The sequence below is a fragment of the Lepidochelys olivacea genome (assembly GCF_965140295.1).
Source record: "Lepidochelys olivacea isolate rLepOli2 genome assembly, chromosome: 21".
NCBI classification, from domain to species: domain Eukaryota; kingdom Metazoa; phylum Chordata; order Testudines; family Cheloniidae; genus Lepidochelys; species Lepidochelys olivacea.
This window is the reverse complement of record NC_140431.1, coordinates 1,160,476-1,182,200: the sequence shown is the minus strand read 5'-3', so window position 1 is coordinate 1,182,200 and position 21,725 is coordinate 1,160,476. Positions and strand designations below refer to the sequence as shown.

General features: G+C 44.3%; 2 protein-coding genes and 1 long non-coding RNA gene across 4 annotated transcripts in view; 1 reads left to right on the top strand and 2 right to left on the bottom strand.

The window, feature by feature from the left end:
* The window catches only part of PTPN22 (protein tyrosine phosphatase non-receptor type 22), a 31,615-nt gene extending 25,656 nt beyond the window's left edge, over positions 1–5,959 (bottom strand). Inside the window, exon 1 of the mRNA XM_084610865.1 lies at positions 5,361–5,959. Coding sequence (XP_084466991.1) covers positions 5,361–5,447 — 87 coding nt within the window. The 5' untranslated portion in view covers positions 5,448–5,959. The remainder of the gene's footprint in view (positions 1–5,360) is intronic.
* The window catches only part of LOC311510847, a 39,638-nt gene extending 28,134 nt beyond the window's left edge, over positions 1–11,504 (top strand). The window contains exon 3 of the long non-coding RNA XR_014709152.1: positions 11,406–11,504. This is a non-coding gene — a long non-coding RNA (uncharacterized lncRNA). The remainder of the gene's footprint in view (positions 1–11,405) is intronic.
* Positions 11,505–12,604: 1,100 nt separating this feature from the next.
* Positions 12,605–21,612, bottom strand: BCL2L15 (BCL2 like 15). Of its 2 annotated transcripts, none has more exons than XM_084610873.1 (4): positions 19,464–21,612; positions 16,957–17,141; positions 16,180–16,395; positions 12,605–15,505 (listed from the first exon to the last, which is right to left on the bottom strand). In XM_084610873.1, exons 1-4 carry the CDS (start codon positions 19,594–19,596, stop codon positions 15,488–15,490), a joined length of 552 nt encoding a protein of 183 aa, XP_084466999.1. In that variant the 5' UTR covers positions 19,597–21,612; the 3' UTR covers positions 12,605–15,487. The 2 variants fall into 2 exon arrangements, with proteins under 2 accessions (XP_084466999.1, XP_084467000.1); XM_084610874.1 differs by having other exon boundaries at positions 16,957–17,102.
* Positions 21,613–21,725: the final 113 nt, after the last annotated feature.

Genomic DNA, 21,725 nt, shown 5'->3' with positions numbered 1-21,725 from the left:
ACTTTAAGCCCCATTTATCTTTTAATCAATGTGGACAGAATTAGTCACAGTACAAATAATTACTCAGAACTATTATTCAAACAGCTACTATTCATTAACAACTCTTTCTCCATCCCCAAATAAAAAAAAAAGTTGTTTATGTGCCTGTTAGCAGCAGCAAGAGTCCCAGCCAGACATCCCAGGAGGCTGAAGTTCCCTGCTTACATGCAGGGGCCAGGGCAGATGCTGTGCAGACATGGCATCAGCCTGCTTCAGGCCTGATGTGGAGGAAAAACCAGCCTCTGTGGCACTTCTGCTGAGACTGCCAAGGAAGAGGCCAGTCATGGTGGTCATTTCAGTAACACAGAAACATGCCCACTAGAAAGCAGACTTAAACCCCAACTCATTTCACGGCACTGAACAGCCATCAGGTGGTAAGAGCTTTCCATCACTACTAAACTGGGTTGGATTTGAAATCAGACTTGAAGGTGAAGCTTCTGTATCTCATGACCAATCTCCTGAGCCAACGAGTCAGCAACACTCACTCTCAATTGTTTCCCTCAAGCTGTGAAGCCCACTGGTTGCACAGCACTCTCAAGCAGAGCCCATCCACCCCATCCCAAGGATTTGGGAGCCTATCAGTTGAATACAGTAGAGTCCAAAGGTAGAAGAAAACACTCTGCCAAGAAGTTTTCATTCACCGTGCTTCAATCCACACACCTACAAGACCTGGGTTTCAAAGAGCTCTCCAGTCAGAAAAGGGGGAAGGATTCCTTCTTAGCAGGTCCACCTGCTTGTGGAGATGTACAGGCCCTGTGGTACCATGAGGAATTGCCATTGTGCTTTGACTTATGGCTGAGTGAAGCTAGCACAGAGCTGCAACGAGGCACAGGGAGGCAGTGAGCTGGTGTGGAGGAGACTGGTTTCAAGGCCCACACTATAGACCTGTTATGGTCCTGTTTCCCTTTTGCCTGTTGTTCTGGACTCCGTGAGGTGAGTGACTTTGTAGTTTTTTGTACACACTTATGGCTTTTATGGGTGTCTTGTGACAAAGAAATCTGCAATGTGGGGTTTTGGAACGAGGACTATGGAAGGAGTTATAATTAATTTTATTTCCAGTTCTTTTTCAGACTGATCTTTAGGGAGCAAATCCCACTCCTAACAGTTTAGTTCAGGGCAGCATTCAGAATGACAGTGTTTGCCTCCTTCACTCTTTTCTTCGGACGCTCCATAGCAACTAGCCACATACACTTACAGCAGCCAGCAAACATAACTTCCCACTTTCTCCTTAAAACTCACCTTTCCCTAGAGTCCCTCATAAATTCATCCATATAACCCTAGTGTAAGTAAAACACCAGACCTCTGGATCTACACACAATACGGGAGCCCTCATAGCCCCGTCGCCTTATTACGTATTGCTTCACCACAAACACCCATCTGGCTTTGTCAGATTCAGTTGACACATTTCATAGGGGCTTGATTTCCAGAAAGCGTGGCGCATTTGTCCTCTGACGACCAGTGAAGGCATCTTAAATTGTGAACCCAACATTACCAGACACTTTTGAGAATCTTGGCCTGTGTCTTTACTTGCTCTGAGGCTGATCCAAAGCCTCTTGAAGGTAACAGAACAACGCCCCTCAACTCCAAGTGCAGCACCTTGTCCATCTATGCTCCTATATGTTAAATTTTAAATGATAACATTACTACCAAGAGAGGTTTCAGTAACCTAGAGACCTGTAGCCTATTCCCTAAGCCATCCAGCATCTCTTGCTATACAGATTAAAAGGACATGCTGTGTGGAGGCTGCAGACAAGCCCTAACAAGAGAATAATTCTGTACATGGAAATTCAGAAGTTTTTAGACTAAATTAACTTTAGAGTCAACATTAACTTTAAAACATCTGATGAGTTAAGGAAACAGCTGTCACTTGTCATGTTGTTCTACAGTCAGAGGGAGACAGGAGCATTGTCATATATTTGGGTAGAATGAGTCAGTAACAGGGCTGCAGAAGTCACAGGACTCTTACGTATCAGACCCACATTAACAGGAACATAGGGGGAAGTCCAAGTGCAGGGGAATAGCAGAATGTTCTCCCTGGATTCCAGATCTGTAACTCCCCTAAACCTGCTGCAGATTGCACCCAAGGCTGGACTTTGTGGGTTGCACCCCCTTTAGTGCTGCCCCCCACTTCCAAATAATGTTTTTAATGAAGGGGACTAGAGCCACTTGGCATTGAAGGACCAATACTTTAAGCCACAACTCCAAGCCAAGTTAGTTTCTAGTCTGCATCTTCTGTCACCACTGAGCTTGACATGAGGCAACTTGGCAGGCGGACGGATTCCGGCGACGTTGCAAATGCGAACAGCCAGGGTTAAGCTTCTCAGCGTGAGGCTGCCCCAGTGGAACATCTGGGCACAAATCAAGTACTGCCACTGGCACCAGCCGTTACACAATTTGCACGTGCAAACAGCTGTTTGTACGCAGCGGGCGTCTGCAGGGATAACGGACACAGGCCTACTGTTGTGGCTCATGCATGGCAAGCAGATTTGAAAGTTTGGCCCTTACCAGTTTTCTTCTAAGGATCTTAATTCACAGAACAGCTGTCTGGACGATCCTGGGCTTTGGGAAAGGCCTTTCCCAGCACCAGAGAAAACACTTTCCTACCTACTATTTTTGGCAGATTGCAGGCAGTGCAGAAGCTACACACCCACTTTCCCCAGAGACCAGCACATTCATCCTGGCCTGACGCCCCCAATAGCTCAGCCTCCCTCACACGATACAGCACAAGCTTTAGAGACTGAGTGGGGAAAGTCAGCCACCGGTGACATTGCTTTTTTCCATGGAACAATTGGACTGTTACTGCAAGGTACTCAGCACTCAGACTAATCACTGCTCTCTGACAAGAGGCACCTGAGAACCGGAGATAGTCAGTGAGCAACTGACATTTTCCTAAGCCTTTGAAGTGACTCCTCTCTAGGAAGACATAGTGGGGGCTGGCTCATGTGGGGGCCACCTGAGCAGACTGGATTCTCACCAGCAGTCTTGGCTATGCACAGCCCCCTTCCCTTCCCCTGGGACGATGGAAGGGGACTCTGTTCACTAGTTACACAAGTGCCTCCGGGATGCTGAAGACTTGTGGCTGTGACAGCATCACCATCCTTCTGAGGTTTCTAAGTCTTGCTGAGCAATAACAGTGGGGACTCTGTCCTAGAGCACCAGGGACTAACCCAAAGCGTGGGGTTAGTATGGAGGCCAATCTCCAGCTGGTATGTCCAAAAGCAACTAACTAGGTAAATCCCCAAATAAGATTCCTATGAATTCCTAGGACTGGGTCATTGTTAAACATGAGATTCTGGATTTACATGACAATCCCTCCACACTGATAAGCCCATGCCCAGCTGACAAAGATTGGGGCCTTAAAAATAGGTGCATTAAACAGAACTATTACATTATGATTGGTGTGGAGAAAGTAAATAAGGAAGTGTTATTTACTTCTTCTCATAACATAAGAACTAGGGGTCACCCAATGAAATTAATAGGCAGCCGGTTTAAAACAAACAAAAGGAAGTATTTCTTCACACAACGCACAGACAACCTGTGGAACTCTGCCAGAGGATGTTGTGAAGGCCAAGACTGTAATAGGGTTCAAATAAGAGCTAGATAAGTTCATGGAGGTTTGGTCCATCAATGGCTATTAGGCAGGATGGGCAGGGATGCAAAACCATGCTCTGAAGTGTCCCTAGCCTCTGTTTGCCAAAAGCTGGGAGCAGACAACAGGGGATGGATCACTTGATGATTACCTGTTCTGTTCATTCCTTTGGAAACACCAGGCTTTGGCCACTGTAAGAAGACAGGATCCTCAACTAGATGGACCATTGATCTGACCCAATATGGCCATTCTTATGTGACTCCGCAAGGAAACCTTGAGCCCAGCCCCCTGGCCAAATGTATTCCAAAGGGTCCTAAAATGTAGATTAGGACAAAGAGAGTCTATAGCAGCTTTTGCTGCTGGTGACCTGAAGCAACAGGGAACTTTTATTCAAGGGGGAGAGAGAAATGCCAATACTACTACTTGCCGTGTTAGTCTTGCCACGCTGGTTCCCAGACATGAGGGACACGGTGAGTGAGGCAATACCTTTATTGAAGCAGGTTTCAGAGTAACAGCCGTGTTAGTCTGTATTCGCAAAAAGAACAGGAGGACTTGTGGCACCTTAGAGACTCACCAATTTATTTGAGCATAAGCTTTCGTGAGCTACAGCTCACTTCATCAGATGCATACTGTGGAAACTGCAGAAGACATTATATACACAGAGACCATGAAACAATACCTCCTCCCACCCCACTCTCCTGCTGACAAAAAAACTTGAAGTGGGAGGAGGTATTGTTTCATGGTCTCTGTGTATATAATGTCTTCTGCAGTTTCCACAGTATGCATCCAATGAAGTGAGCTGTAGCTCACGAAAGCTTACGCTCAAATAAATTGATTAATCTGTAAGGTGCCACAGGTACTCCTTTTCTTTTTATTGAACCAACTTCTGTTGGTGATGGAGACAAGCTTTCGAGCTCTATGGAGCTGAAAGAGGTTCTGTGAAACTCAAAAGCTTGTTCTGGTTACCAACAGAAGTTAGTCCAATAAAAGATTAACAAATATTACAGCATATGCATTCATGTTGGATAAAATGTGCGTTTCCATGCGAACTGCTACAGCTCGAGACCTCAGAAGTTGCCGGTGTGGACCGTAGCGATGCAGAGAGCGGACGGACATCCTTCTTTAACACCTCCAGTTTATTACTTTTTTCCTCTTTCCTGCTCCAACTATGGCCCCAAATGCCAATATGAAATAGTGACTAGACCAGTCCCTGCAGGAATTTGTCAGGGAATTTCTCTGCAATCAGATCCCTTTTCTGGGTTTTCTTCCACATGGCAAGATGGGTTACTGGTGTGAACCATACTGAGTGGTCATCTGAGGTACCCAGTGTGTATTTCAGTTCTGACCCACTTGAGTTCACACTTTTCTCTGAGATAGATGGCTGAAGGGAAAAGGCTTTTTCAAATATTTAGAGACGTGGCCCCCACTGGTGGTATTAGGAGTGGAGCATCTAATCCCCCTGCAGCAAAAATTAAACTACATTCCTACGAGTCCATTTGCAAATTAAGAAACAGGAAGCATCGAATTGTTAAACACAGCTTCACTTAGGATGGAAACTATTAAACTGCTCTTTTCTCTTTAACACTGTTTCTAGATCCATTTTTGTTCTAGACTTAGTAAAAAAACAAAGTGTTACATGTAATCATTACATCCCAGTTCAGAATTTGCTTCAACAATTGAGTTTCCCCATAAAATTAGCTTAGACTCAGAAATGTGTCTGTAGGTGACTTACCAAAAACTCGTTTGCAAACTCCTCTCTGTTAAGTTTCCTGCTTTGGGCCCTGTCCAGGTTTTGCAGCAGAATCTCTCTTTGGTCCATGTTGTGTGACAGGGAGAGACTGGTCCGGCGAAGCAGAGGATGGACATGTCAAGTGCATATCATAACGGAAAGCACCAGCATGGAGAGCGCCTGCTGAAGGCTGTGGTTTACTGACTTCATTGCAAGTCTTAAAGGAAATTAGTGCGTAACAGCCCGTGTGGTCAAAAACAAAAAAACAAGATTCTTAACTCAGGGCCCTAGTGCCTCCTTTTCAGAGTGTGAACTACTGCGCTCATTTCTTTATGGAAAGAGGAAGCTGGGTGGTCTCACTAAGCTTACCTATACAGTTTTCTTCAACATCAGACTTCATCATATCCGTCTCTGAAGTCAGCTCCACTCTAAGATCAAAGAGCCATATAACGCAGATAGAAAAAAGGGGAATTGCATTGGCTGTGCAAACCAGGGCAGTATTGGCCACATTCACCAGCATTATCTGTAGTTCTCAGTCTCACCGGAAATGTCCCTATGCTGATAAACAGCCATCTAAGAGAAAGACTTGACAGCCCTCTCTCCAGCAGTGCAGGTTCTTAAACACATTAGACTCCTCCAGCAAATCCTGAAATGCTCAGAGGTCACTGCATTTTCAAATGGCCTGGGATGAACTCTGGAAAGCCACATCAGGATCAAGGATTTACATTAGAATGTAGAAGTTACACAGCTATCCACAGGGGCCACTCACTATGAGACTGTGCAGGTCCTGGAACGTAGGCTGTTTGACTGACAGTCCTCAGAGCTTCCATCCCAGAAAATGGATCTTTAGTCCACCATTCCATTAGGGATAGTCTGGCCACAAACAGAAGCCTAACATCTCTCCTTCTGTATTTGTAGCAAACTACTTATGGTTGGAAAGCCAGTAACTCCCGTTCCTCTTTGCAGTAGGAAGATGCTGCCCCCAGCTGTTTGTTGGCTGGGACGTGTAAATTCTGGGCCCAGTAAATGCTGTGTCGCACAGTATAGGGAAGTAATGGACCGCCTCCTTTCATGAGACATGTACATTTTTGCCATAATACCAGAGAAGATACTGTAGGAACAACCCTGCATTGGCCTTTGGGGATGGATTGGATGTGACGTAACAAGGCTAACAGAGGTTTAACTGCCCAAATTCTGTGAACTGGTGATACTGTTCCAGAAGGGGTCATCTAATTTTCTGGAGTTAGGATTTCTCAAAACCACAATCAGAAAGCATGACTTACTGGTAACAGTCTCTTGTAAGTGGGCGGCAGCAAGAACAGTGAACTCACAAAGAGTTGCATTTAGGAGCTGGACATTTCCTGTACAGACTAATTTGCAGCTCATCTCAACTCAAGATGAGAACCTGCTTTGTACTTTGGGTTTATGTACAGGTAAGAAAAATATTTCAACATAGCTAATTTCTAAAATGTGTTTTGAGAACCATGGCTCACAGGTGTGTGTATATGTTTATTTCAGTTTTGAACCATCACACATCTCATACAAACACCTGAGCAGACTCAAGACTTTTCTGCTCTGGGTTGTTTTGCACTGAGGTGGCTTCATTGGTGCAAACTCATGCCACACCAGTGCAAAAAAGAGACTGTTTCAAATTGGGGTAAATTTCCCTGGTGCCAATCACTTTTTACATGAGTGCAGGTAAATGGCTTGAAATGGGCATATCCATTCATTTCTTGCTTTATAGGTTTGTAGTATGATGTGAAATTTCACATAGATTAAGTTTTAGGTCCTTTGAATTTTCTCTGTAGTTCATGTTTGGTTTCTTTTCTTATATTTTAATAGCATGTTTCTTAAATTTGTCTATGACAGTCTCATTTTTGTCAATGTGCATTTTAATAGCATTGCGAATCTACACAAACCTTGGCAGAAAGGTGAATCTTGAATAGTACATGCGGGTAGTTTTATTCAAAGAAATGTTTAGGTTTAGGAGTAATTCCTTTCCTTTATTATATACAGCACTTAAAAATTGTATGTAGATTAGCCTATAAAACTCTCCCACTGAGGTACTTGCAGAGCCCCGTATGTGAAACTATGGATTTATTCCTGAGACGAGTGGAGGGCAGTGTGTGGTGATTATGAGGGCTATTACCTGGTGAGATGGATTTGAAAGGGGAACCTCCCCAGATAGCTGATAGATAACATGTTGTGCTTTGTTGCAGATCCTCAACAAAGCAACTGCTACTTTAAGGACAGAATCTTCATGAATGTTCCTAGATGGCTGAAATGTACACATTTTAACTGTTAGCTCTGAGAGTGTGCTGACCTGTTCTCTAGCCATGCCCCTTGCTCTTCTCCCCGCCAATGGCTCCCCAAAACATCTGATGAAGAAATTTGATGAGAAACATCAGAGCCCCTCGGTCAACATTTACCAAATTTCAGCAGTAAGAAGAAATTCAAAGTGAGCTGTAGCTCACGAAAGCTCATGCTCTAATAAATTGGTTAGTCTCTAAGGTGCCACAAGTCCTCCTTTTCTTTTTACAAAGTTGACAGTTTTTGTGCCATCTGGGTACTTTCATGAAGAGCCTGCTGTTTGTGAAATAAACCACAGCCATGGAGGAGACACTTCTATATCTAGGAGTACCCGGGAATTTATACATAAACAGTACATTGCTGCACACACACAACCTCAAAAGCCAGAAAGTGATAGTCATTTAATGGTCCATACCTTCTCCTACCCTCTGACTGCCAGCACACCCATCATACATCATAAACAACAATAACTCTTCCCTGACCTGCCAACATCCCCTGACTCAACCATGAACAAGTGTGTTTCCCCAGGCAGACAGTATGGGTGGGAGGATCTGTTCTGTTTGCAGTGATGAGAAATTGCTGCGGGGGATGCCAGCATGGTTGGCAGTGTTAAGGCCCCAGTGTGCTGTGGTGCATGCTGTGTGTGTTGGAGCTGATGTACACATCTCTGGCCAGAGTAGCAAAGAGTGTGTAATGTTACCTGACAGCTTTTAATTTCTTTGTTTTTGAGGTGGGTGTGTTGTTAGGCATGTTACATGTGCAGCTACCTTAACTGATACACAACATAGTGTGCTTTACGTATGATCTTCCATATTGTCATATCCAGGCTGAGCACTTGCAGCTTCAATAGAAGTCAAGGGAACTGTGGATACTTAATAACTTTGAAAAAAAGGGACACAGAATTTAAAACATAGAAAAAACATTTTTCAGAGCTGTAAAATACACAGAACCTAAAAGCGTAGTCTAGATTGCACAGACCTCTCTGCAGAAACGGGTCTTTGCATGGTCCAGACTAAGAATTCACTATCTGACACTTACAGACTCTGTGGAAAAAGTAAAATAAGGAAGTGTTATTTACTCCTCATAACACAAGAACTAGGGGGGTCATCAAATGAAATTAATAGGCAGCAGGTTTAAAATAAACAAAAGGAAGTATTTCTTCACACAAAGCACAGTCAACCTGTGGAACTCGTTGCCAGAGGATGTTGTGAAGGCCAAGGCTATAACAGGGTTCAAAAAAGAGCTAGGTAAGTTCATGGAGGATAGGTCCATCAATGGCTATTAGCCAGGATGGGCAGGGATGGCATCCTTATCCTCCGTTTGCCAGAAGCTGGGAATGGGTGACAGGGGATGGGTCACTTGAGGATTACCTGTTCTGTTCATTCCCTCTGGGGGAACCTGGCATTGGCCACTGTTGGAAAACAGAATACTGGGCTAGATGGACCTTTGGTCTGATCCAGTACGGCTGTTCTTAAGTTCTTATGACTTAAACACAGCAAAGACAAACAGTAACCCTGTCTACTGCACCAGCTGGTAGAAGATGATTCAGGAACGTATTGGTGTGGAATACAAAGGCCATATACAGATATAATGACTGCAGTGGAACTCACTGTAACTGAAGGTAATGATTCTTTAAACATTGTAATGTCTCATGAGATTCATTAGTTTTATAACTTGACTGAAAAAAAATGGGATACCTGTAGTGATTTAGTTACTTGTATTTGATGTCAAATGGGAATGAACAATACTGCAGTTGCAAAACCAGAAAAGGGAAAGTAGTAATGAAAGCACAGCCAGAATGACACCAAAACAAGAACAGAGCTGCTCTGTGTGGCTCAGCACCTCAGTAGCAAGAGGTATTCTGCAGTTATACAGAAACACTGTTTGTATTCCAGTGGTATCTAGGATATCCAACGGAGATCAGAGCCCCCTTGTGCTATGCACTGTACAAATACACAGGAAGAGACAATCCCTGCCCTGAAGAATTTACAATCTAAATAGACAATACAGAGTGAAAGGGGGTACTGTTATCCCGCCCCCTTTTACAGTTAGAGAACCAAAACACAGACAGAGCACAGGCTTGTCTACATGGTGCGACAATGTGCACTAGAGAGGTGTGAATTGTAATGCTCCTTATTTTGCATTCACACAGTACTAGTACTACATGAATACACACTAGAGAACTTTTAGTGTGCGCCAGCAGGGTCTACTTGTGCCAGTTAGTGCTCTTTAGAATTCAAACCCCTGTAGTGTGCTTTGCCATACCGTATAGACAAGACCTACCTGACTTGCCCCAGGTCCCATGGAGTCTAGGGTGGAGCCAGGAACTAAACCCAGATGTCCTGAGTTCCAGTCCAGGGCCTTAACCACTAGGCTAACCAACCTCTTTTCTTAAGTGATGAGAGGAAGAGCTGAAGTTTAAAAATACATGGTATCCCCTTCAATCACAGAATTCCTGATGTAGTAGCAGCTTCACCTTATCCTAACAGATGATTCCTGATCCAGAAGGCCTGAAGAGGAGCTGTGTGTGACTGGAAAGCTTGTCTCTCACCAGCAGAAGTTGGTCCAATAAAAGATATTACCTCACCCACCTTGTCTTGCTAATCCTCATTTTATTCAGTTTTAGATAAATACGTATGCCAAAGCTGGCACACATTTGTCCAGAGATTCATCTCAGTCTGGTGTGGTGACGAAAGCATATGGAGGCTTTTGTACTGTGAACTCACTGATCAAGGATCAATAGTATGTAAATGCCTCTGCCTTTCCCACTCTTTCTAAACTCAGCAGTGAAGCCATGCAGCCTCTTGAGACTAATCCTTGGAAAGAGCCTAGAACTAGACAGGGATATCTGCAGCAAAGTCTGATTGGGTAATCCAAACAGTGCTTCACACCCTTCTGTGTATTGCATCTCACCAGAACAACTACGTGGTTCCATTTCAGAGCCTCTCTCCACACCCCTTATTACTCTCACCAGCCATCCCGGTGAATCCTGCCTAGGGAGATCAGTGACTGTCAGATGTCACTCAGCCACAGGCTCTAATGTCTACTACACATGGTACAGAAAGAGCTTTCCGACCAATATCATCACAGCAGCAACCTGGTGCTTCACTGTGGAGACCTCCTGGAGAATCAGACCTATTATTGCCAAGCTTCAACTCACAGAACGAACAAATCCACCCAGGTGTTGAGAGCAGAGGTGCTGACCCCAGCAAAAGAGAACTGCACGTACCAGTTACAATTAACAGGTAGTGTTTTTATTTCAGTGTTAGCTTCATGGACTGATTAATAAATAATAGGCAAAAAAAATCTGTAAAATACATGTTAAACTCCTCTCACACTACGTTATGCCTACTAAACATGGACTCCCCCAAAAGCAGAAAGGAATCAAGCTACAAATACAGCAGTATCGTCTCCCCATTCTTATATTGCCTATTGTACTCATCCTTAGACACCTCGTACATGTGCAAACAATACCGGCACATGTGCAGCATGGGGAACGGAATGTCAGACATTTTGCTCCCACAAATACCAGATCTTTACCCCTTGAGTTAAAGGAGAATGCTCCTTAGCTGTAACAGACAGGAAGGTTTAATTTTCTTAAGTAACTAGAGAACTGTTCAATGTAATGTACATTATTTTCTTTGCCCTTCTTGTAGTTTAAGGGGAGAATATGAAATGTCAAATGCCAAGTGAATATGCATTGGATTCTATACAAGCAATTGTATGTTTTTATTACAGATGGTGAATCATACAACTGTATAAGAACAACCCCAGTGTTCACAGTTGAGATGCCTTGAACACCCTTCATGGGCTATTCAGCACCTTGCTCCAACTCCTCTAGTCATCCTGGCACAGAAGAGTAGGTACCAGCCATCACAACTGTGGGTTCCTACTGATTAGATAGGGTTTCTCTCAGAAATCCTAAGTGGAAATTTCTGTCTAAAGACATTTCAAACTGTAGCTAACATGGTGAGAATATTTGTGCCTAGGTACCACGGCGACTGACACACTGGGAATATTAGAAAGAGACATGATAGAAAGAAAATCAGTACAGAAGAGATTTAATAGGGAATGAAATTGCCAACTTGATCCAAATGTCAGAGCACTGCATCAAAGTGTCAGAGAGGACAAGAGCTTGACAAGACTTAAAGGATCAAGCACGTATATGGACATTGAGAACTTTCAGTTACAGAAGGAAGGACTGTAATAAATTATAAAGAGGATCATATTCTTCAGGGCATCATAACCTTCAGGGTTAAGGAAAGATTACCAGGTGGGCAGGATATTCCATAATTGTCTCACTGGGTTTCCTGAACTTTCCTGTAAGACATCTGTTACTTGCCTCGGCTGGTGCCAGGATACCTGACTAGATGGACCATTGTTCTGATCCACTATGGAGATCCCCATGTTTCTATTTAGAAATAAGGGCAACAAATGAGACAACAGAAGTCAGCACCACTGTTTGAAAAACAAATGGTTACAATGTGACTTGTGCTCCTAAATTCTGTGGGCATTTTTGAAAAAAATCTCCTCCAGTCGAACTTGTGCTTGTTGTATTAAATGTTTCGTAAAAGCATCTTTTACCTGCAGATCCGGTATTTCCACAGTGGCTACTCAATGATTTATTGTCCCCTCTTTTGCTTTAGTAGTTGGATCCCAGTTCCATGGGCTATTCTGCGCTGGTTGTTCCTGGTTATTCTAGTAGCATCTTTAATTATCATTCAGAGCAACAGGACATAGAAAAGTGGTGAGTTTCTTTTAACTATAAAGACAATTTTCATTCAGTTCTATAGCACAATTAACAGTGTTACAATTCTCTACCAAACAGTCAAGCAAAGGATGCTTGTGTGTAGAATTCTATATAAAAGCTAGGTATTAAAATATTATTAATGTGCATTTTACAAATATATGCTCAAATGTGACTTGAGAGACTAGGCAGGTTTTTATTTTTTTATTTGCTGTAAATATTTTATAATATTTATAAAGACAATTTCCATTTCTACTGAAGCTTTTTAAACCTATCATCAAGAAAAAAAAAATAGCTTATTTACTAAACAGAAGCAGTTTCCTGCTTCTGCACTGCTGGAAGCTAGCAGCTCTCTCGAGAACACTGCTTCTGTGTACTGCCAGTAGTGTGCGCGCTCTGATATACTTACTCCCAAGCAGTAAATCTTTGATCCCCAGCTCTTAACATATGGTATACTAATTTTCTGAAGTTTTTTAAGTGTAAAATTTTAATTGCTTTACATTTCTGTTCATATCAGTGGAACTGTTTTCTCATGTGGTTTTGGCATGAGGTTTAAAGACCAAAACCAAATACCAAAATTTACCAACAGAAGTTGAGTCCTAAGACTAATATTGTAGTGAGTTGCAGCTCTTTGCTCTTGTGATACATCATAGTCATGACACCGTACCAATTGTTTCCTCTTCCTTTATATACCATAAGCCTGGAGATAATTTGATTAAAATATGGATACTTTGAATTATAAAAAAAAACTACCAGTAAAATCGTATTAACAAAATCAAAGGTACCCACGGATTATAAATTTGTCCCAAATCCTTGATAAATGAGAATGTCATGCTTCTTTAAGAGTGAGCTGCCTGCTTGTAGCTTGACCCAACCATACCCTTATTCACTAAAAAAGATGCCCATTCAAGAAATATTTAAGAGGCCCAAATTATTCATGGATCATGAGTATAATTCAAATCTGGAACCTGCATGGGAATCTAGGAAAATTATTTTTCCATAGTACAAGATTCAACGCCTAATGTGCCAGGATGATACATCTATAATTATCCTGCTGATCTTCTGTATACAAGGGCAGGTAGCTATGCAGCATCTATCCTACCTGACCACCTGCTGAGTTTCATACAGGGCTGCTCTGAGTGGGTTTGAGTGCAGGGTACAAACACAGTCAGAAAGCACATTACAATAAAAATATCCTTTGGTTTTAGATTAAAACAAACTGAAATATTTTGTTTTTAAGACTTCATTTCCAGAATCTTTGAAGTGCCCCCCTCCATCATCCCACCAAGAGAAGGTCAGAGAGACTCGCATGGTCTTTGGTGAAGTCTAATTTCCAAGCCATCATCAGCAATGCGATATTGCCTTCCCCTGGGGCACAGGAGGGTGCAGTCATCTGGACCTGTTATCAGTAGAACATCTGGACACCTCCAGCACACTGGGTCACCCAAGAGACCACACTTCTCTGTACACCATTCAGCATACAGGAAGCAATGTCTTGATAAACTCTGAATACACAAACTGTTCTAGCAACAAAGACATATGCAAAATCCACAGTTTCCAGTCACATTTATAACTCTCTCTTTTGCATGTAAGCTGCACTCTATGTTCCAAAAATGCTTCTGACAGATGCTGTGCACACAGAACAGGTTCAGTTAGCTTGTGCGCTCGTCACATTAATCTGAAACCTACATAAGGTTCCTAGACAAAGAATGCCTGTGTGTATATTTGGGATCAACCCTTCCCAGCCAGGCTTCCCCAGATCCAGGCCAGAGTACCTAGTCCTGCCCCACCAGGAATCACTGCTAGGAGACAGGGTCAAGGGGCTCCAACTCCATTAGCCTTTAAAAAAAACCCACTATGCCAAACTGCTCCACCTTATGTAACTTCCTAGTGAAACTTCTCCAGCTGACAAGACCCAAACACCCAGAGTGAGTCAGCAGTGGCAGAAAGGAGAAGACTTCATACTGGGCACCAGATATGAAAGGAGCAAAACCCCCTAAACTTCCTAGACACGCAAAAGATTCTGTACCAATAGTGAAAATCTCAGATTGAGTGTCCCTGGACAGACAGACAGACAGCAAAGCAAAGACTTTGGGGGATTTCAGGGTTAGTTACAGATTAGCAAAAAACAAGCAAAATGGCAGAGTTATTGGATTTTTGTCACAAATCCAGTTTGGAGTACTTCTGCAGAACTCTTGCCTGGTTTTCTGAGTGGCAACAGATCTCTCTATCCCCCAAAGAGACATTTCTGTCAATTTAAATTTTGTAAAAGCAATCCTTCTTGTAACTGTAGAGCAACAGAAATGTGTGAAAATTCTAAGGGAAAACCACCATTTTAAAACAATCATTGACCTGCAGAGTTTGAAACCCAAACATGGTCACACTAAGCCCCCTGACCTGGAAACTAACTCTACGCCAGTGAAACTGATGCCATTGTCTAAGTAGAGAGAAATGCAGATAGCAAATAAAATGCTTAAAAATGACAAACTGGATATTGATATTCTTTCCCTTCCAGTGATCTAGGGTGTGTTAGTAACAGAGAGAGACACTTGTTTGCAACCTGATTTTTAAATGACATCTTCCCTTTGAGAGGCTGTAAGGGCAACTGCCCTATTAAATCAACTAGCAGCACAGCTACTTTCCCTCAAGCCAGTTCACACCCTGCCCATCCATGTTTCCCAGCATTATACTAGGCAGCCGTCTCTGGCTCCCTCTCCCTTCGGGGTTGCAGGGTAGGAGTTCAGCACCAAAGCTGGCAGAACAAACAAGTGTTATTGTGAGTCCTCACACTTAAAAGTTGCATTTACAGCCTATGTTAGAGGGAAACAAAATCAATCCTACAAATTATTTGTAAATAAATGAATAAGTGCAAGAACAAGAGAGCCACATCTGGTGTGGAAGAATAGCTACGTGTTGAGATGTCCCAATTACTGACTGTATCGATCTTCAGGGCAGAGGGAAGTAGAAAGACTGATGGCTGGGAAAACGGTTTTCAGAAAACAGTTTAATAGTTTTAAGTCAAGTCACTGAAAGCTGCCATTTCATTCCCTTGGAGGCAGTGTAGCCTTTTCCATCAGTTTCCAAAGTTCTCCTAAAAAAATTGAAAGAAAGAATTAAAAACAATGGTTAAAGGAACTAGCAGTAAGAGAGGTGGCCCAAGTGCAGGATGGGGAAACCAATTCTACTCCCAGCTTGCATGCCAACCTTCCCTCTGGCCTGGGCCAAGTCACTTCATCTTTCCAGGCCTCAGTTTCTTCAGCTGTAAAATGGGGAACCCTACCCCCACAAGGGGGTGAGAGAAAGTGTCTGTAAAGCCCATAGGAGCTAGAAAGTGCTAAATATGATTAACTTTTATTCCTTATGAACTTATCTAGGGCAGAAATGTTAAGACTCGCAGGGTGCTAAGACAGCGGTGAAATCCTGTTGAAGTCAATAGGAAGCATACCATTGACTTCAGTGAAGGCAGGATTTCACCAAGATGTTTTTCAAGATGTGCTTCAGATACAGAGACAACACCTGAAACATAGGACTACAAGGTGGAACAGTCTGGTGTTTTTGGGGTCAGTGGCCAGCAATGCCAGGGCATGCCCCAGGATGGCATGTTGCAGGGCTGAGTAGGCAGGCTGACAGGGTTAGGACACCTCCTTGGAAGTGCAATGAATGGTGCCCTCAGAACACTGGGTCACACTGTAGCCAGTGCAGACTGGCAAAGGAACAGAGCCACAAGTGTCAACAGAAGAACTTCAGTGATCCTTGAGCACTCACCCAGCCACCACGGGTCTCGATGTATCCTCTCACTTCACGGTTCCCATTAATCAGTTCCACAAGCTGGATTTGACGAGCCACAGCTGGAACTTTCCGGGAAAGGTACACTAACAATTTCACAGACACTGCCAGAAAAGCTCTCTCATAGCCCAGCTCAGGATTCAGGCTGCTCCAACTCTTGCTGAGAGAATCCACCATGACTCCAAATTCCTCTACCTGGGAACACCAAGAGGAGGCTTTATAAAATACCACGGTTAAAATAAGTCTTGGTTCAAACCCCACAGGGTTACCCAGGCCTGGCTTGCTCTGCTCTATGATTGAGGCAGGTGACCCCCCTTGGGCAGCGCATTGCTTGGTACATCTGAGTCAGACTAAGGTCTTCAGGGCAGAGACTATATGTACTAGGTGTTTGTACAGTGCTACTGTAGTTCACACAATAGTGCTGGGGGAGGAGGAGGGACAGTTTCCAATTTAACTAGGACTGCAAAAAGTTTGGAGCTAGAGGTGCATGAGCATTCGTATTGAAACTGGGCCAGGATGAGTTCCAGCCTCAGACCAGGCTCATGTCAGGTCAGCTAACACAGGCTGGGGCTGTTCAGACAGCTCCCCTTCTTCATTCCCCTTCCCTGTCCATTGTCCAAGAGCAGCCCCTCCCATTTCAAGACAAAGCATCCTCTCACATAACAGCACTTCAGTTAAGAAAGGAGGTGCTGGGGCTCTACAGCATATTGCAGAAGATGGGTAGACCCTGGCATAAAGAGAGTGCTTGTGCATTACCTTTCCCTTAGCCACCTCGGCAATGATGCGCTGGGCAGGCCGCTCCAGGTCCTCGTTATATTCATCTCCCAGTCTACGCAGATGACTGGCAATAATAACCGAATCAAAGGTACTTGAAGCTTCTGCTCCCGCAGAGAGCTGAAGTTCTAAGACGGCAGAGAGAGAGCAGGGAAAGGGGGTACAACCTGCAGGTCAAGTGGTTGAGGTGAAGAATGCCTGTTTCATATCTAAACTCCTTATTTTTTAATTTTATATTACATGAAAAAAATTGGGTTAAGAGAATGTGAAGTCAGGCACACAGAAGTTAGGAAATGCCAGATGAAGATTCCCCATGCAACCTTAATTTGGACCCCTTGTGCATATACATTATGGGACGATTTTAATTATATTATCACAGAATATTTCCTAATAGTTCCTAATTAAAAAATCCAAAAGACTAAAAACCAGAATTTCTATCATGTGAAATCATACTGATGCCCGATTTGGGTCATCAGTCAGGTTCAGATCTTTAGATCCACAGCACAGACCTGTACCACTTGAGTTAACAGAGTAACTGGTAACAGAACTAGGCTGAGCATGCGGTTCAGGCACTAGGTGAGAGACACAGTTTGCCAAAGGGGTTAACACAGCTATTTGTTGACAGTAGAGGAACACACACAACTCCTGGGTTCAAATCTAGGTTCTGAAGGGCAGTGTGTCTAATGGTGAGACCCTTCTGCCCTTGCCCCTGGCCTCCCACAAGTCTGACCCTCTCTGCCCCCTTGTCTCTTTGTCCCAATCCCTCCGCCTGACATGGGTTCATGTTCCAGTTCACTACCCTTTCCAGACCCTAGTCTCATCCTCCTACCAACATCCCCAATGCCCAGCTTATTATTTCCTCCTTCTCCAGGCTTCCTGGCAGACAGCAGGGGGAGCAACAAGAACGAGAGATTCTCTGATTTGGTGCCCAGTACCCCAGCAGCCCCAGTCAGCTGGGAGCAGCATTTGCAGAAAAAATCCTGCTTATCCCCTGCACTTCCAGGCTGGAATATGCTCAGTACAGGCAGAACCTTAAGCAAATTCACCTGTCAAACCATTTAGTTTCTAATAAACATGCAAACTGCAATTTTTCAAAGGCTTAACAATTTGGCCAGTTTGGGCTCTTTTGCCACAGGGACGGTAAAAGGCACAATCCTGACACAAATGTGCCCTCTGCCCAAGTTTCAAGTTCCTGCTCCAATGCAGGATGGCGCTAGAGCTTCTCAGCGGAACAGTTTTAAAAATTTAAGATGGGCAAAACACATTTCCCTAAACACATTCGAAGAAATAGCTATTTTTTCTTGACATTTTCCAAAACAGAGTTCAGCCTGAGGCAAATGCCCAGCACTGAAAATTTCAATCCAAATTGTTACAACTTTGGCAAAGTTGTAAGCCACTGAAGACAGGAAGTGTGGGCAACTTTATCTAGCGCAGTTGCTAGCTGCTCCTCCCGTGCCTGGGTAAGTCCTAGTTGCCCTTTCTTATTACATTGCTAAGTTGCTTGCTTATTACTCCAGATATTTGGGTATTTTAATGCTTAGCATTCCCCAGCCCCCTTTAGAACTCTGGTTCAAACCCCACACTAGATTCCACAGGTTCAGGAAAACTTAATTTGAGCTGCAGCCATTCACCAGGCTGTATTCACAATACTCCAGTCAGTGGAAATAGACTTGTATGTGACCCATTAGCCCAATGGGAGCTCAGCACAGGGGACAGGCAGATAGGAGACTCTCCCTCTGGGCCAAACTTCCCTTTCCTCCTTCAGCTCCCTCCTCCATGCTTCCATGAAACCTTTGAGAAACAAATGCTGCTTGATGCTTACAGCACCTCCCACTTGCACCAACTCTCAGCCACTCTCTGGGCCCGATTGTCTTTTGGCTGGGTCTGAACTAGGCTGTACACTCCCCGGGATGGAGACCACACCTTTCCTTATTTGTTAAGAACCAAGTACAGTGTTGGTACTCGATACATTAACGATAACTAGTTCTTTGGTTACCAGGACCAGTTACACTTTCCCCATCACTATTAAGACAAGTTATTTTTATGGAGATTTGGCGAGTGAAAAAGTTACTGGCATTTATAACTTGAATCCAAAAATCCCAGGTGCGCTACAGACTATTACAAATATATTTAATCTGCATGCTTGTGATACAGCCTGGACTTTTCAATGACAAGCAGTCAGGATCTCCATTTTGCATCTCATTGGACAGAGTGTCCTTTCCAATAGCATAGTTCTCCGTAGTCCCACATCAGGGAAATGGTTCAATGTGGACTGAGAGGGAAGGGCAACACCGCTCCTTGCAGTCACCTGGAGACTCTCATGGAAATACTGACCCATCCCAACCCTGCTTCGCTTGAGACCTGCCAGCCCAAATGCAGCCCTCGTCCCTATCCATTACAGGAACACCCCCAACAGGACATTTACCTAGAACCTTCAGCCAAGAAAGCCTCCTGCCTCCCTCCAGAGATTTGGTCCCAGGTGACTTTACCTGTGCATGACTCAGCAGAAGAGTCTGTCTCCAGACCGTGGAAAGCAGTCCCTTCGTCTTCCCCTAAGAGATCAGAGAGAAGTGCCTCCACAATGCACTCGGTTTGCTCCTCAAAAGTCCTAGGGCTCTTCATTTTAATACGTCCCCCCCCGGGATTATCTGAAGTTCAAACAGAAGCCAAGCTGTCCCTGCAGCTATTCCTCTTCCGGGTAATGTTTGTGCATAGAACCTTTAGAAGCTTTCTTCCTTTCTGGTCAGCTCAGTATGCGTCACACACTCCAAGGGCAAGTGCCTTAGGGAGACTCCTCCTCCCTTGGGCAGTAAAGCGCTGACAGGCTATTTCATCCCTCAGTCTTGCGCCCATGTATTTGAGTGTGGCAAAGTTTCACAATAACCATTTACTGTAAAAAACACAGCTGTCCAGAATGAAGTTTTTCCAAAGTCCATCATTCACCAAGGGATACCCTACCTAGGACAAGTCTAGGACTCAAAGGTCATGTCTACACAGAGATTGGAACCAGGTTACCTGCAACTGTGTAAACATGAGGAGTTGCTGACAGAGTACAAGGGTGGTTTTGCTGATAATTTCATAATGCAAATATGCTCCCAGCAGCCAGAGGTGTGGCTAAGTGAGCTCAACTCACACAGGAAAGGTCCTGCATGCTGGTGATAAGAGACACCCGACTACAGTCTATGCTTAAACCCAGCTGCAGCTATAGCAGGCAGCCTTATCTGAGGTTTTGCTGGTGTGACCATACCTACTGAATGCTTACTTACTGCAGAGAACAGATCTACAAAGATTGTCAGTGGACTTCACAGCAAATTCTGCGCTGCTGCTCCCAAGGTAGCAAGAGCAGCCACTTCACCAGCACAGGAGGGGTTTTACGGCTATAAGGGAAGAAGCCATTCCCTAAGTGTGGGAGGTCTAACCTGGTGTGGCTCTTAACTCAGAGTCACAGGGTGGACACTGAGGGTACATCTACACTGCACACAAAAACAAAAGACAAAACGCCACGGCAGCAAGTCTCATAACCTAGGTCAGCTGATGCTGGCTTGGAGCTAAAAACAGCTAGCTGTGTGGATGTTCCCAGTTGCACTGATGCCCGAGCTCTGAAACCCAAAAGTGGGGGCTCCAGCCTGAGTGGGCACTTCTACACTGCTCTTTTTAACCGTCACATGAGCTCGCGTCAGTTGCTGGGGGCTCTGAGACTTGCTGCCATGGGTTCGTTCGGTTGTTTGTTTGTTTGTTTTGGGGGGGGGGGGGGCGCAATGTAGACATGCCTTAAGAAGGAGTTGGTTCAGCCCACCTGTGTGCCTCATTACCCATCTCACAGTGGCGCATGATAGATGACAGCTGGTCTCTGTCAAGAGAGGGGAACAGGAAACTGTGGCATACAGTGTAACAGCAGCAGTGAGCAAGAGGCTCCTGGTGCAGACTACAGGGGAAAAGAAACGAACTCCAGGAAGGGTTGGGAGTGGCCTACTAAAAGCAGCCAGTTGAGCTGAACTTCACAGACTCTGTCTGGAGACTCTGAAGTTAATAAACCCAGCCCCTAAGGAGCAGAGGTTGAACAGAGAGAAGCCTGTGTGTAGTTTACTGCGGGCCCTGAAGAGGAACACTAAGGGTATGTCTACACTGCATACTACATACAGGAGCACATCGAGTATATACACTGCATGCCCCTCTAGCACAGGTATAAATAGCAGTGTCCAAACACTGCGGTATGTGCCCTACCCAGCTCTCTGCATACCCAAGCAGTGCCTCCCCCAGCTACACTGCTATTTTTAGTAGTGCATCGTCCTGCTGCTGAAGCCTTTCCATGCCACCATGAAAGGCTCTGGAAGCAGGGAAAGGCTAGCTGCCAAAGCCATTAACTGACATGCACAGATACACACTGCTGCGTGGACACAGCCTGGTTTTCACTCTGGCACATAGCTAGGTGTACAGTACTTGCTGCTGCCAGCAGGGTGCAGTGTAGACACAGCTAAGACAGGGAACTGAAGAACCACTCAAGGCCACAAGGGGTCACTTGGGAGACAGCTGCCTTTACAGGGCGTCCCGGGGCTTGGACTCTTCAACAGTCATGCAAAGGGTCTGGAAACTGTATATTTTTATTCTCCTTCTTTGAGAGTCTCTCAGACATCAGCTGGGGAATTCATGGGCAAGAACAACCTGAGGAGGAAACTTATTTTCGAGCTTAAAAAATGCATGTTTTCAATAAATTGAACAGGTGAGAATGCTTAATTCAATTCCAATAACAA

Excerpts from the sequence above, each read along its gene's own strand:
- BCL2L15 (XM_084610873.1), bottom strand. The coding sequence starts at position 19,596 with ATGAAGAGCCCTAGGACTTTTGAGGAGCAAACCGAGTGCATTGTGGAG. Across the intron at positions 17,142-19,463 it reads TTCTGCTGAGTCATGCACAG|GTTGTACCCCCTTTCCCTGC; the intron begins GTAAAGTCACCT and ends CTTGACCTGCAG. Across the intron at positions 16,396-16,956 it reads CCGAGGTGGCTAAGGGAAAG|GTAGAGGAATTTGGAGTCAT; the intron begins GTAATGCACAAG and ends TGGTGTTCCCAG.